Source organism: Xiphias gladius, chromosome 23 (assembly GCF_016859285.1).
Source record: "Xiphias gladius isolate SHS-SW01 ecotype Sanya breed wild chromosome 23, ASM1685928v1, whole genome shotgun sequence".
Lineage (NCBI taxonomy): Eukaryota > Metazoa > Chordata > Actinopteri > Istiophoriformes > Xiphiidae > Xiphias > Xiphias gladius.
The window spans coordinates 10,277,346-10,291,910 of record NC_053422.1 but is presented as its reverse complement, the minus strand read 5'-3'; the positions used below and the strand labels follow the sequence as shown (position 1 = coordinate 10,291,910).

The 14,565-nt window shown below is 37.8% G+C and overlaps 1 protein-coding gene across 2 annotated transcripts in view; it reads right to left on the bottom strand.

Moving 5' to 3' along the window:
- diaph2 (diaphanous-related formin 2) overlaps positions 1 to 5,138 on the bottom strand; it is a 358,243-nt gene extending 353,105 nt beyond the window's left edge. For both annotated transcript variants that reach the window (XM_040119669.1, XM_040119671.1), the window contains exons 1-2: positions 5,055 to 5,138; positions 4,039 to 4,427 (exon numbers count right to left, since the gene is read on the bottom strand). In XM_040119669.1, the coding sequence (XP_039975603.1) occupies positions 4,039 to 4,122 (84 nt within the window). In that variant the 5' untranslated portion in view covers positions 4,123 to 4,427; positions 5,055 to 5,138. The remainder of the gene's footprint in view (positions 1 to 4,038; positions 4,428 to 5,054) is intronic.
- Between the last annotated feature and the right edge of the window lie 9,427 nt (positions 5,139 to 14,565).

The following is a 14,565-nucleotide window of genomic DNA, read 5'->3' as shown; positions in this document are numbered from 1 at the left end:
AATATTAACATCTACACTGTCCAGTTTGTTTGTACAGTTTCTCCACTCTCATTACCTATAATACATACTATATGAGCCAGGATCCAAATTAATGTGACATCTGTGCCTTGCTTACTACTCTTAAATGTGCTACCATGATTTGATATCATAAATCATACTGATGCACAAGATGCCAGATCAGATACTAAGCTGCTACATATTCTCACTTTATTTTATCTGTTCAGTTCATTCTAAAGCCAGCAAAATGGCGGGCTGTATATCTATACATATATTTTAATAATTCATAAAATTATTTATTTTTTGAAAAATATTTATTTATTTTCCATAAAAAAATAATAAAAAATTTCATCCTTTTAAAACATACTTAATGACCCATTCTGATCTTAATTTCACAAAGATCTATAAACTGAAAATAATGACACTCTCTCTTAACTCACCTTAAGATAGCACAATAGCTATTAGTCCAAATGTAATGATAATTATAGGATAATAATGCAGAAGTGAGAACTGTTTTCAATTCAGAGCCACCATTTATCATGAAAATGTATTTTTTGCCAACATTGCTGGCACAATCATTTCTAAGGTGATAACATCTTATATCTTAAAGAAGTTGTTAAATTTTTTGACAAGCACGTGCTTTAAAACTTAAACCACTAAGGCGTTGACCAACCATCCCACCTATCTGCAGAATACATGTACAATTATGGTGAAAAAGTGCTGGGTTGAAGAGTAGACACTCATCTCAGTTATGTTGTAAACTTTCGACCAGTCTCTGTCTCCTTGTCACTCATACAAAAACAAATTACCTTTGAGATACTGATCACCTTTACTCCTTTTGTTATACTTAAACAACTTTCATTCCCTCTCAGCACATTCTATTCTTATCATTCAACAATCAGGATTTAGAGAAAAGCACAGCACTGTCACTGCCACTCTTGTTTTAAATGACATTATTACAGCTTTGGATAGAAAGAAACACTGACAGCTCTTTTTATTGATCTTCCACAGGCATTCAATACGTCTGATGATGCATTGCTTTTAAAAAGGCTTCATAATATTGGTTTTGATGAAACTGCTTACAGATGTTTTCAGAATTACCTCATGGACAGACAGCAGTGTGTGGCTATTGTAAATGCTAAAGCTAAATTTGTGCAAGATGCAAAATGATTCCCACAAGTCTAAATCCTGGAGCTAGTTCGGTTCACTCTGTACATAGATGAAATTATTTCTTCTGTTACTGGGTGTAATTTACATCTTTATGCCGATGATACTGTTTTGTACTGTAGTGCAGATGCTGTACAGTCTGCTGGTAATTCCCTTCAGCCCTGCTTGCCAGATTTACAAGTTGAACTCAATAACCATAAATTAGTTCTTAATGCAGACAAAATTAAATTAAATTAATGATCTTTTTATCTATACTGAGAATGGCACAAATATTTAAAGAGTCATGGAGTACAAGTATCTTGGAATTTGGATCAATGTAAAGGTAAATGTTAAATATCATGTGTATTATCTGGTGAGCAAATTAAGGGAAAAAGAAATTGTTTCTTCTAGTGGAATAAAACATGTTGTATTCAATGTCCGTCTACAGTGCTGCGTTTATAAGATGCTGCACTCTAGACAGTCGCCTATTGAGTTAACTTTCCTAAACAGCGGTCATCTTTTACTCTGGTATGCAGAGGGGTAACAGTTCTAGCTTTCTGTCAAACCAGCTCCTCTGGATTCTTTAACAAAGACCTCATTCCATTAGCATGTTTTATTGTATGTCATGTTGTTACAACTTCAGGAAAAGGACATTATAACAAAGTATAGCTACAAACAACGGAAAAGTTTTGAATTATCGCTACGGCTGAACCCTGTTGTGTTATTCTAATGTCCTTGGGTGTGTTGAGTATCTACATCCTGGGTCTAAAGCATAATGGTGGTGCTGTGATGTAATCCTGCCTGTTGACTTGTTAAACAAATAAACAGCTTTCACTGTTTCACCTCTAAAGACTGATTTCACTTTGCTGAGACCAAACTATACCAGTGTCTGCCCCTTTGCTTATGAGCCAGGCAAATTGTAATGTATTTTTTAGCTGCTCTGAGCATGAAAAAGCAGTGACAATCTCTCCTTTAATTCTGCTCATGATAGATATTACTCCATCCTTTTGTCTGGACCACATCCACACAAACTACACTGCACGTCAGGAATGTAACCCTATAGCCCCATATATGGTGAAAACACATGAACTGCTTTTTTCATTCCATTTGCTGTTTTAAACAGATTCTGAATTGCAGTTTCACTGAGTAAGTTATGCATATAACTTCATGCTAGTAAATTTCAGCTTATTTACATGTCTGCAAACAAATCTGGAGCTAAACTATACATTGGGGCAGCTAAAAAGTGGGGATAAACATGAGGACGGATCATGGCTCCACCCAGGGATGAATAATGGTTTCTTCCCTCAAACTCAGAGCTGTGTTGAGATCTGCTCTGCTTGGAGATATGAGCAACAGGGGGCATGCCAGGTCCTGAGTCCTCTTTACAGAACAAGAAGCAGTGATAACAAGTTTAAGACTGTTTTCCCAATTTGAAACACAGCAGTGGTGCTCCTCACATCTTTTTTTATTTTTGCTCTGGTATCAATTTAAAACCAGAGCAACAAAAAACACCACCTAAGTAAACAACTGAGGTTTTAATGAAGTAATTAGCAGTCAACCTCACTGTCTGCAATCAGTCCAATTTGGCTCAATCTTTTTCTAAAAAAACAGAAACACTAGCCAACCTAAATCACTCTTTCTTCAATTTCTTGTTTTGTAGCAGTGGCTGCAAGTAAATTTGTGACCACTCCTACCAATAAGCAAACAATCAAATTTAAGTGAAAGGCACAATAAAAAGAAACACTTCTAATAGTCAGTTATTGGCTTTTGAGAGGCAACGTCATCCAGAAAGTTCAACGGCAGCCAACCTTTCCACACTGACAAGTTTGGAAAAATAGAAACCATGATCAACATCAGCTGAAGTTCTTCTCTTTGGTCATGGAAAATTACTTTTAGTCAGTGGTTTCTACAGCCTCTGACAGTATGCACACAGTTAGATGCTGTTTACACAAGTACTGCGATAGTTGAAGAAATTAGTCACAGTACAGCATTATCTGTCGAGCACATGATTGTTCCACACAGCATAAAAAAAAACTTACACAGCACCACCACCACCACCACCACAATACACCTCCCAATTCTTGTGATCTCATTTCCAAGTAAAGGATGGCATGCTGGAATGGCTTAATTACACCCGAGCAGCAGTGATGCAGACTAAGGGTTGCCCACTTTCCAAATAAGCAAAGTCTTCACTCTACATAAACTGTTCCACTAGGCCAAGCCAATAGAGTTACTATAAATGGAATGACTGTTGATGTAGTTTCAGTTATTATCTAATAGGCACTTTCCTCCTGTGAATTTCATTTCTTGTGCTGATAATACTGTACAGGCTGTCTAAGGATGGGTTTTATAAATCACACAGTCACATCGTTCATAAAACTACCACGAAAAAAACTGACATACGATTGTGCAATAAGTCACCCAGTAACTTAATTTTGTCTGTGTGTATGTAATAAAAATACATATTGAAGCCCATCTGTCAAAACGAGAATGCTCTACAAAGAATGTTTAGGTAATGTATGGACAGGGATAATGACATGATGCACCGAGTGCTTTGAAAAGTAAAGCACTTAATGAAACACTATCTCTTGTTCTGTAGTGACAAAATGCTGTTTACTAACTGTACTAGAGTTATGTTTCCACTTGGTTTGCTTTGATTTGAAATCAACACAAGGTTTATACTGAGTTGTATCTATAAAAAACATAAGAAAAGCCTGATGTTCAGTTCGATAGGCCTAATAAAGCTATTTTGACATATAGTAAAAATGTAGAGTAGTGAGACTTCCTCAATGTAACCAAAGTTGAGAGTGAAATTAACCCTTGCTTGGGGAGAACAGGATGTGTTCACTGCACAGCACTTCCGTGCAACAGCACCTAGCCAGTCAGTATACCTACCAGCTTTTTGTTTTTACCCTCATCCTCGTTGGACTTCTTTTTGGAGGGTTTATTCGGGTCCTCCCCACCGCTGGCTTGATCCATTTTAGCTTTAAGATAGTTCCCCTCCCGAAAGACTTAAAGTGACCTCCTCAGAAGTTGGCAAACTCCACCAGCACGCTTTCAACGACACTTGTGCAGCAAACCATCCAACTTAGGTCTTCTCAAAATCCATTCCGTTAAAAGATAAAGTATATATTCAAGTGGGCCGCTTCCAAATAGTCCCCGCTAGTATCCAAAAGTCGAGGAGGCTGCCCGAAGAAGAAGAGGTGTGGTAGGCTATGGTGTCCGTCCTTGTGTTCTCCTCAGCTCAGCAGTAAGCCAGTTCAAACCGCGGTGGAAAAGGCTTCCTGAAATTACCATAACATTATGTGAACAAGGATTATTTAATCTATCATAATGTCTTAGCCGTTAAGTTGCACATATGTTTGCCTTAACACGTGTCTCTCTGTGCAGCCGTGTAAGTATGCAGGGTGAAGACACATTCACAAAAGCTAGTATATTGTGAACGGTAAAACAGTTGTAAACAAACATGTCAGATGTTGCTCGATAACTTATAGAGAGAGAGCCCTGTGTTTGGAAACAGGCTAAATTGTTGTGTGTAAACTTACAACCGTGTAACTTAGCAGTAACGTAGTAGTAACCGACCAAAAAACGTTTCATGTCAACCAGGATGCAATGACAGCTTTCAGTGTGCACCGACAAGGCCATTATTTACCCGAAAAAACAGTCATTAATCAGAATTAATGGGCAATTGTTGTAATAGTGAAAAATCACCGTTGTTCTCTGCTTGGAATACTTTACAGTGCTGCACACTTAGCCAGGCTAGCATATATAGCATACCGTTACCTGGCGAACATTATTTATTTTAACAGACACAATAATACACAAGTACATACAACACTATGCTATAAATTACAGAGCGAACAATAAATAACATTTCAAAGAAAACTCACAAAATCCCATCCAAGGCTTACCTTTGCAACCAAACCTGAATGCGAGGCCCACGGCGCTTCCGCCCAAACAGGTCCTGATTGGCCTGTGCGACACGTAAAGGGCGGGGATGCCAGCCGCCATTGGTCAGATGAGCTGGCAGTCATAGCGTCGGCGCGGCGTCGAAGGGGAGGAGACTGTTGTGACGGCGTCAGTCTGATTTCACAGCAAGCGGACGGGATTCAGCCAAATGTACGAATAGATCTGTGAGTGAATAATGAGAGGCTGACTGCAGATAGGAAACAGGGCGGGAATCGGCGGCAACAAAACACACCCTGGGTTCCCCGTTCTGTGTCTATGTGTGTGTGATAATAACAGCTGGTGTTATTGTTATAGGTCTACCCACCTGAACAAAAGAGTGTATCATACTGTATGGGGCTGTGTGTGTATTCGCATAAAGGACAAAAGTATATTTATTTCTGCATATTCAAGCAGGAAATATTTTAGAGGAATAGAGTTTAAACAACAATTTTAAGTGTAAATGTTCATTCCTTTGAAACATTATCTTGATAGAAATAAATTCTTAACACAAGGGCCCCTTACTAGCTTTTTCCAGGGCTTTCAGCAGCATCTTATGGTCTACATCAGTCAGTGGAATTGCTCAGCTGTCATGGAAATGGCTCAGTTTTTAACATGTGAACTGTAGGAACTTTGGTCATTTACTTACATATGGTCATGTCATCATCAAAAAATGTGGTATACTAATCAACTGATTATTTAAAGCATAGTAGTAGTTGAACATTTGGCAAATACGCTTCTTCACTTTCCTGCTGAGAGTTATGGGAAGATCGAGACCCACATTCAGGTCTGTTGCCAGGAAATTGGCAGAGGCTCCAGGCAGTTACTGGTCCCAGCCAAAAAGTAGTCCAGTACATAACCCCCCTTCAAATGGCAAAGTTACATCTAAACACTGCAGTTTTTGTACAGATTAAACAAATGAGATTGAGGCAGATTTTGTTATTGTTGTCATACAGACATGACAGTGATATCGATCTTCCCATCTAACTCTAAGCAAGGAAGCAATTAAGCTTATTTACCAAAATGTCAATCAATTTCGTTAAATAATTCATTAAGGTTATTGTCAGTTGTTCCACCTTCACAAAAATCAGTTGCCTGTTAAAAAATTTGGGAAATTGAACATCTTTTGCACAGTTCGTTGATCAAAACAAGCAATTTGCAAACATCACTTTGCGCTCTGAGAAATTTTGATTGGCATTATACACTTTTTTCTGACATTTTATAGAGTAAACAAATACAGACATGAAATTTATTTTATCAATTAATTATTATAGATTATTAGATTATGAAAATAATCAGTAGTTGTATCTCTAATGAACTGAATCACGAAATATCACCTCAGAAATGCCGATCCATGATTCATTACTGAGTGAAAGTGATCAAGATCTCTTAATAGGAATCAAAATAGTGGAGCTCAAAAGAGTTTATCGCCACAGTTTACAGGTGCAGTCTTCTCAAGCTGGTCTGTTGATAAATGAATCTGACTTGTTCTTTGAGGTCCGTCGTTTTCAAACGCGGAACAAAAAGACAGGGCTCCTATTCATTTAAACTATAGGGCATTTACTGCTTATAATACGACTTCATGATACAAGGAGTGGAATATGTTAATGTGAGCAGTCTTGTTTTTACAGAATTTCAGCCCTCCTGAATGTCCTGATATTTGCAAGGAGTTTGCTGCATTTGCATGGAGACAGCACCAATAGGACACTTATGGTAAAATAGTTCCAAAGTACCAAAACTAATAATAATTCCAAACCAAAAACTACATTTAATACTTTGGGCTCAGTTTACCATTTCATTTTTTATGGTGACGTGTCGAAACACAAAGCTTCACCGGGGCCAGAGTACCAATGCAAAAGTGTCCCCTCAGCAGCATTAGTTTGGGGACATTGTATTGTGTTTAACATCCCTGGGTGAACAATAGTCTAAGTGACTGATAGTTAACAAACAGTTTGATATAGATACCAAAAGAGCATGTGCCTTTGTCAACCAGGTGATAAACCAAGTGATAAACAATCAAAAAGTACAATTTTGCCCATTTGTTGGAAGGACACAGACAGAATGATTTGTCACTGATTATAGACTGTGCCCATTCGTCTGACTGCCCCAAAGACACCAGGGAAGTAATCATTTAACCTTCCTGTTGTGTTCAGATCAATACCGGTAATTTTTCAGCATTACACTGAAATAAATGTGTTTTTCTTTCATCTGATCACCGACAAGTGTCATGACACCCTTCACACTAGATATCCAAATACATAATGATGACTACATTAAGAAAATATTTTTTTTTTATTATTCTTCTTGCTTTCCCCCTACATAAACCAACTATTCAAAACAACTAAAAACATATCAAGATCACACATCTAGTTACAGTCACACAGTCACATGCAACATTTCCTTCGTTCTCACAACTCTCAGGTCTCCAATCAAGAAAAACATACATCAGAACCAAAAAATTACATGTGTTAGTTATGGGAACAACCACGGTATTGTATCGCACCACAACATTACCAACCAGTCACCGGTGCTGGTAGTTTTGGTCTATAAATAAAGGATCTCTCTCTTGCTCACATGTCATTCCGTGGCATGTGACCACCATGTGCAAGCACAAAGACTGGGACCAGGAATCAACTAATTTTAAAACTACACTAGAGTCTTCTGCCTCCCTCAGGCTCTGTGAGGCGGCAAAACCTGACTGTAGAGAAAATCAAACTGTTTCATAGACAAGCCAAAGTAATGGACTAATTCACATTGTGACCTGATGACAGCACTAGATGAATAATCAGGTGATCAAAGTTCACAAACACAATCAACGTCTGCACTGTTTGTCATGGTAATCCATTCAACATTTGTTGAGACACTTCATTCTGAATCACACATGTCAACCTCATGGTGGCACTAAAGGAAAGAGTCACAAAAATCATTGGGATTCATCAACTGGGTAACATGAATGTCTGTACAAAATTTTAGGCCAATCTATGTTGTACGTGTACAGATAATTCCCTGTATAAGTGAAATATAACTGTATAAGTGAAATCAGTTTTTATCTGCTGGTGGCACTAAATCAAAGATCACAAAAGTCATTAGGATTCATTATATGGGCACCACGGATATCTGCACCTAGATTCATGACAATATATGTAATAGTGCTTGAGATATTTCACTAAAACCAAATATGTCAACATCATGGTGGTGCTCAAAGAAAAGTCAGGTGATCACCAAAGTTGTTAGGAGTCACTGAACAGGCATCGTGAATACCTGTAGAAAATTCAATGGCATGTAATAGTTTTTGAGGTATTTCAGCCTGGACCAACCAACCATCCAACCAACACTGCCAAACATAAAGCCACACCATTAGCATGGCTAAAAACAAATGGGGAAGAGGACCCTGTTGCCACATTTGTATCTAAACAAGTGACAGGCTGTTGGCTGGTAGTGTTATTCCGTACCATGTTAGACATGTAACCCCAGGGCCTTTGTGGTGTGGAGGGAAATCAACCTAGTTTCAAACCAAGGAAAGTACCGTGACAGCAGCTTCCACACACGGCAGCGAGATGCAGAGTGAGGAAGGGACTCCTCCCGAAAAAAGAAATACAAACAAAAAAAGGAAAATGGCAGCACATTAAGTTACAAGGGCTGTGAACAGCGTCATGTGACACAATGGTTAAAATGTTCATTTGCAAGGCACATGGCGTCACTTTGCAACTCATGTAAATGAATACCCACAGACACATACAGCCAAACAACTCACCAACACACCTGCTGCCATAATAAAAAATGGGAAATGACAGTAGACAAGTTAAATGAGACAAATGTTCATAAGAAAATAGTCTGTTGTCTTTATCAATAAATTCATACCAGACAGTTTCACTGCAAAACAGCTGTTGATATAACGTAAAACAATAACCTTCGGAACACTTTTTGTATATTGTTTGTTACAGTCTCGTATATCCGCATACAGTATACTCAGAACCACATGGTAAAATTTAAAGTCAATTGGATCTTTAAACAACACATTTCATAACTACTTAGTTGAAAATTAGACTGACTCTATGTCTGTTGTACTGAAGGAGAGATGATCTGAAGGTCACTTTTTTGGTTTTAAAAATGGTTTTCTACAACATGATAAAAGTGCATTACAATAAGTTACAAGCGTTTTTTTCAACTTATGCAGATTTAATTGTTTATGACAAAACAAATGTAACTGGATGTATGTACAGCAGGTTCTGTGAGTTATTTAGAACAGCAATTGTATTTTGACATAAGGAGTATATTAGTATTAGTCCATACAGACTGACTATGAAATACAACGGTAAACTGGACTTTTAATATTATACCCATAGTTGTTGGTGTACTGACTCTGTCAGATCACTTTAAAAGTCAATAAATATCTAAATTCTGCTAAAGATTTCACTAAAAACATGCTAGGCATTTCACTCTCTGTATTTCAGTTTCCTCTATATTATATTATGTGTGAGTCCAGGTTCAGCTGCTTGAAAGCAGCCCCAAAATTTTAATTAGGTCATTCAGCTTTCCATCTGTCAATGTTGGACTAATGTCACGCACTATTAGGTCGGATCCATTAGATCTTAAGCAAGAATCTGCAGCAAAGCCCTGCTGCACTGCTGCAGTTTGGGAATGAGAACAGAACAAGAAATTCCTGTTGGGTTCAATGATAGACCACCACAAAAGCACGTACTGCACATAAGTAAATTAAAAAAATATTTATATAAATAGTTTTCTTTAACAAATTCATTAAGCATCATGAACACAATAATCACAATAGTAGCATTTATTTGTGCTATATATTATTTCTAAATTCTTTGTTAAACAGGCCAACACACAACATACAATCCAATGTTAGTCCAATGCCACTGATGTTATAATAATGACCCAAGTGATTCTGACTCTACTTTTTGGGTAGCTAGTATACAGAGGAGTCAACATCCACTCGCAAGCTCTATAATTAAATACATTCAGCTGCTCTGGATGTAGGACATCATTTTCCCAAGAGTCATTTGGCCATTTTGAGATGACTGGCCATGGCCTTGAAAAAGCAGATACTCCCCTGATAAAAAAAATAAGGTCAGAATGTTTATTCCTTTTCAAAGTATGTTTTTTTTTTTCCATCGGTAACAGTAGTGTCTCACTGCTGCACTAATTAGTCTTTGCTGAGACACGACAATTCTGAAACTATCTCCATATGCATTCAAAAGCAGTTGAAAATGGTTGGATTCAAAATACACCCTCTCAGGGTATAGTGTTCACCCTGGCACTCCTAGAAACATGTATCAATGTAACTGGGGATGTTTGAGGCCTGCAATTATTTAAATCTTTAAATCCGCATTCACGTCTTTTTTAGCACTTGAGCTAGAAGGTCCCTACTGAACTTCACAGCATGCTTTGTACTCGTCTTGTAGAGCCATTACAGTATCGCAAGACTTAGAAAGATATGAGGCTTTTGTAGGCAGTGATGGCAAAGAGCACTGTGTTTAGACCTGAGAGATGAAAGAGAAATTACTCGTAAATTATTCACCCCCCCCCCCACACACTCTCTTCTACAAGGCAGCAACACACTCTTCTCTAGTCTAGAGCTTAATACCAACTTAGGGTAAATTGTACCCTGTCTCTTTACTACTGCTAAACCTGGGTTAGACACATAGCTTTTATAGAAGATACATTATTAGGAACATTATTTTCTTGTTTAGCCTAACCCTATTTTCTTTGCTTACAACAGTTTATAATTCTGTATTATTTCTTTCTCATATGAAAGTAATTAATTGAGGTTAGAAAATATTGAAAGGAAGTGAGAGAGGCAAGCGTTGGCTGTCATAACTAACCCCCTCCCCCATGCAACTTAATTTCAGACAGCCTTAGACACACAGTGCACAGAAAGTATACAAGGCCAACAACGTTTTTATTGAACCTCCAATAACTACCCATATTATCGTACCCGTATCCAATAACTACCCTTATTAAAATACCTTTTCATTGAAATATTCTGAGAGATATTTGTATGCAAGCGTACAGCCTGAAGGCTGGTTTACCAGTTACTCTGGAAGCCGATGACATGACTCTGCTTTTAAAGGGGCACTTGAAAACATTGCTCATCTGACAGCATGGAGACAAACACAAAGATGGGTCTAAGAGGAGCATGTCACCATTCAATGTTATGCAAATGCAGCAGAACCTCTGGGTGTGCTTCCACATCATTATCTATGTGCTCTGCAGCACATCAGATGAAGTGGCAGCAGAGTCTATGAACAATATCATGTTCACATCAGCCTATATGACATCAAGCATGAAGACCTTTGCCTGACCTCTACCTTTACTCTACTTTGTGCTCTAAGTTTGCACTTGAATAGGCCGACAGTTCTTTATAATGATAACAAATCAGGGAGATATAGATCTAAGATTACTGAACAGATGAATGACTTAAAAAATACTTTGTTTTAAAGTTAAAAAAGACTGAAAATTTAACAAATTCCTTGCTAAACTTCAAGTCAGAAAAGTAACATTATTACTCGAGCATTCATGAAGAGCATATTTTAGGAACTGAAAATAACTGGAACAACATCATCACAAACTTAACTGAAAGTGGAATTCAGTTGTTTTCCATGAATCCCCCTTTAGACTGTAAAAGTGACTTTGCAATCTAAAGGGTCGTTGATCATCTACGGGTTTGCAAGCTTAAACAGATGTTTAAGCATTCAGGGGAGTGTTTATACAAATGTAAATCCACTACTTGTGAGTTATAGTATTCAGCTCTGAAACTCCTAAAATCATGAGGGCCAGTGAACCCCAAAATGAGTTTTGGATCGCCTATCATTGTGTCAGTTTTTTTAAACAGATGCATACATTTCAGTTCCTGACAAATGAACATTAGCCGCTATGTCTAAAGTGATATAGTCACAGTGATGACGGACAGTAAAGGTGCATGAGAGATTGACAATGTAAGAAAGCAATAGAAGATTGATTTTGCTGTAAGATGCCCATATCATAATGGATGCTTTGTCTAACCAATACACTGCGGTGCTGTGCCTTTCAGAGTTTGTTCAAACACACACCTCCCCAAACTGCTACATGTTATGACTCTTGAACATTACATGTAAACACAACACACAAGCTGGCCGTTTTGCTGGTAACTGACCATTATATGCCAGTCCAAATACTGAAAGAATCTTTTATGATTTTGCTAGTAACTTATGGGTTGAGGCACCAATCAATGTCACACACAGTTTTACCGAGCCAGGATGCAAATAGGGCTCTTCAGCACGTCCCAGTTGGCAGTAGTAGTAGTAATAGTTTCTCCCTTGTTGGTTGTACGTGGAAGTGATTTCCCCCCCAGTATTGGATATGCTACCTGGATTGAGAAAAGGAAGAAACATAATATGCAGAGGATGTATGGTGACTGTTGATGTACAATCCTGAGAATTTTCAGACTGCAGGTTCTGAAAACTCCATTTGCATATCACAGTCTAAAGGATATTGACCGGATTTCATATTGAACTGAACCACAAAGCACATTACACTGAGAAAACCAAAATCCTTCAAGAAGTAACACACAACTGAACATGCAACTACCATTTCAAAAGATTACTAAACTGGAACACAACTTGACACTCCTCTTTTTTCCTGTTGGGGTCAGGATGGACTGTTTAAACAGGCATAAGTGAATGGAAGTTAATATAAACAAACCAAGCAGTAAACAGCTTGACACCATAGTTGGCGTGGCCGGCTTGGCCATGGGACAGACCCATTGTTCAGGTCAGGCAGTGAATGAATGCAGTACAGAACATTCTCCACAGTTTCCTTTAAAATGCTGCAGATAGGTATTACACTGTAATTGCTTACAGGGCAGTAGCACAGAGGCTGTACCTCGCAATACTTCTGTTTTGTACTCCTTTTTAAGGACTTAAAAAGACTTGTAATTAATAATTTCTAACTTGGCAGTTCCCTACAGGTGACTGTGACCTTAATCAAGAGAACAACAGGCAGATTTTCTAACTGTTCGCCATTTTCTGTGGTGTATCTATGTTGATTTTTATTGTCCCTCCAGGAGGCTTGTACTTTTTTATAGTACATGATTTGGGTTGACATTCTAGACAGGACTGACCAAGCCCCAATTGAAATTCATTGTTAGGGAGAAGTTATATTCCTGAAAATAGCTCCAGTCATACATTTCAGAAATAATTTTCTGAACTCTCTTTAATTAGAAATCATTCAGTGCTCTGCATTAATGCAAAAATCATCTTGTAATTAAAATGCTAATTCAGTCAGAATGTAATTGTTTCATAGAAACCTGAATTCCCAGAGAAGTCAGCAAAAATATATTAGAAGCCACCCAATTCAAAAAATACTTTCAAGCAGGCAAATCAGACTCAATTAAAAGTGACTGGGTCCAAAATACAAAAGAAATTATATTTTTTATATAAAACTGGATCATACAGAAAGTCTTTTCACAAGCACAGACCATAGACTTCAGTTGGTCAAATAATTCCAAACTTCTACTTATATTTAGTTCTTAAATCCTACTGAGCGTACATCAATATCTATGGAGCCCATCAGCATCAGTCACTTGGTACGCACAATGCTGTACCACAGAACTCTCCCCTCATTCAGAAATCCAGTGGCTATGTGCCCCTGACCAAGGCAATTAGCCTTCAAATGCTCCACTGGCCAAAAGCAGAAGGCACTGGTTGTACAGTCAGAAAACAGAAATGTTTGAATACGTAATACTGTGACAGTGCAAAGCCAGGAGTCGGTTAACAAGCCTGGATTATATTTGTAAACTGATCCACACTGGCACTACATTAAATCACTCGCAATTAAAAACCTATGCTGTTGATAGCTTTAAAAATTGAATTTAACTGAAATTGGTGGATTCAGGCATATATCTTTAGAGTCATATTCCGCAGTGGTCCAAGTAATACAGTATAAAATCAATATGTATTTCTAATGGTATATAAATCCACAATCCAAATCAAACACATAAGATAACACACATAATATAGGATGACATTTGATGGAAACGGAAGATGGAAATGGAAATATAAAGAATAAATGAAGAAATGTTGTGCGTTTAGCCTCTCAATGGCAATGTCAAGATGCCTGTAATTGATAAAAACCTAAAGAGGAGAGTATATGTTAGAATATGAGTGCAATCATCTGAAACTGGGAGCAGCAGACAGTACACTGTAACAAAAAGCAGTAAAATAAAATGGTATACATAAAGCTCACAGAGCAACATGACCACTTGATCAAGCACAAATCTAAGGAATTCAGGAAGTGAAATTGAACCAGAGCCCATAATGGGGAAGTAGCTTCTAAAGAAGTTGCACTGGGTGAGTTTTGTATTGCCCAAGTCTACTGGTTATTGATACTAAGAATATTCCGCTTCCTGTAATAAATTATGTATAACTGTACTGTACCAGACTCTGGGAGGAAGGTTGAGTCCCTGGAATATGAATAGCA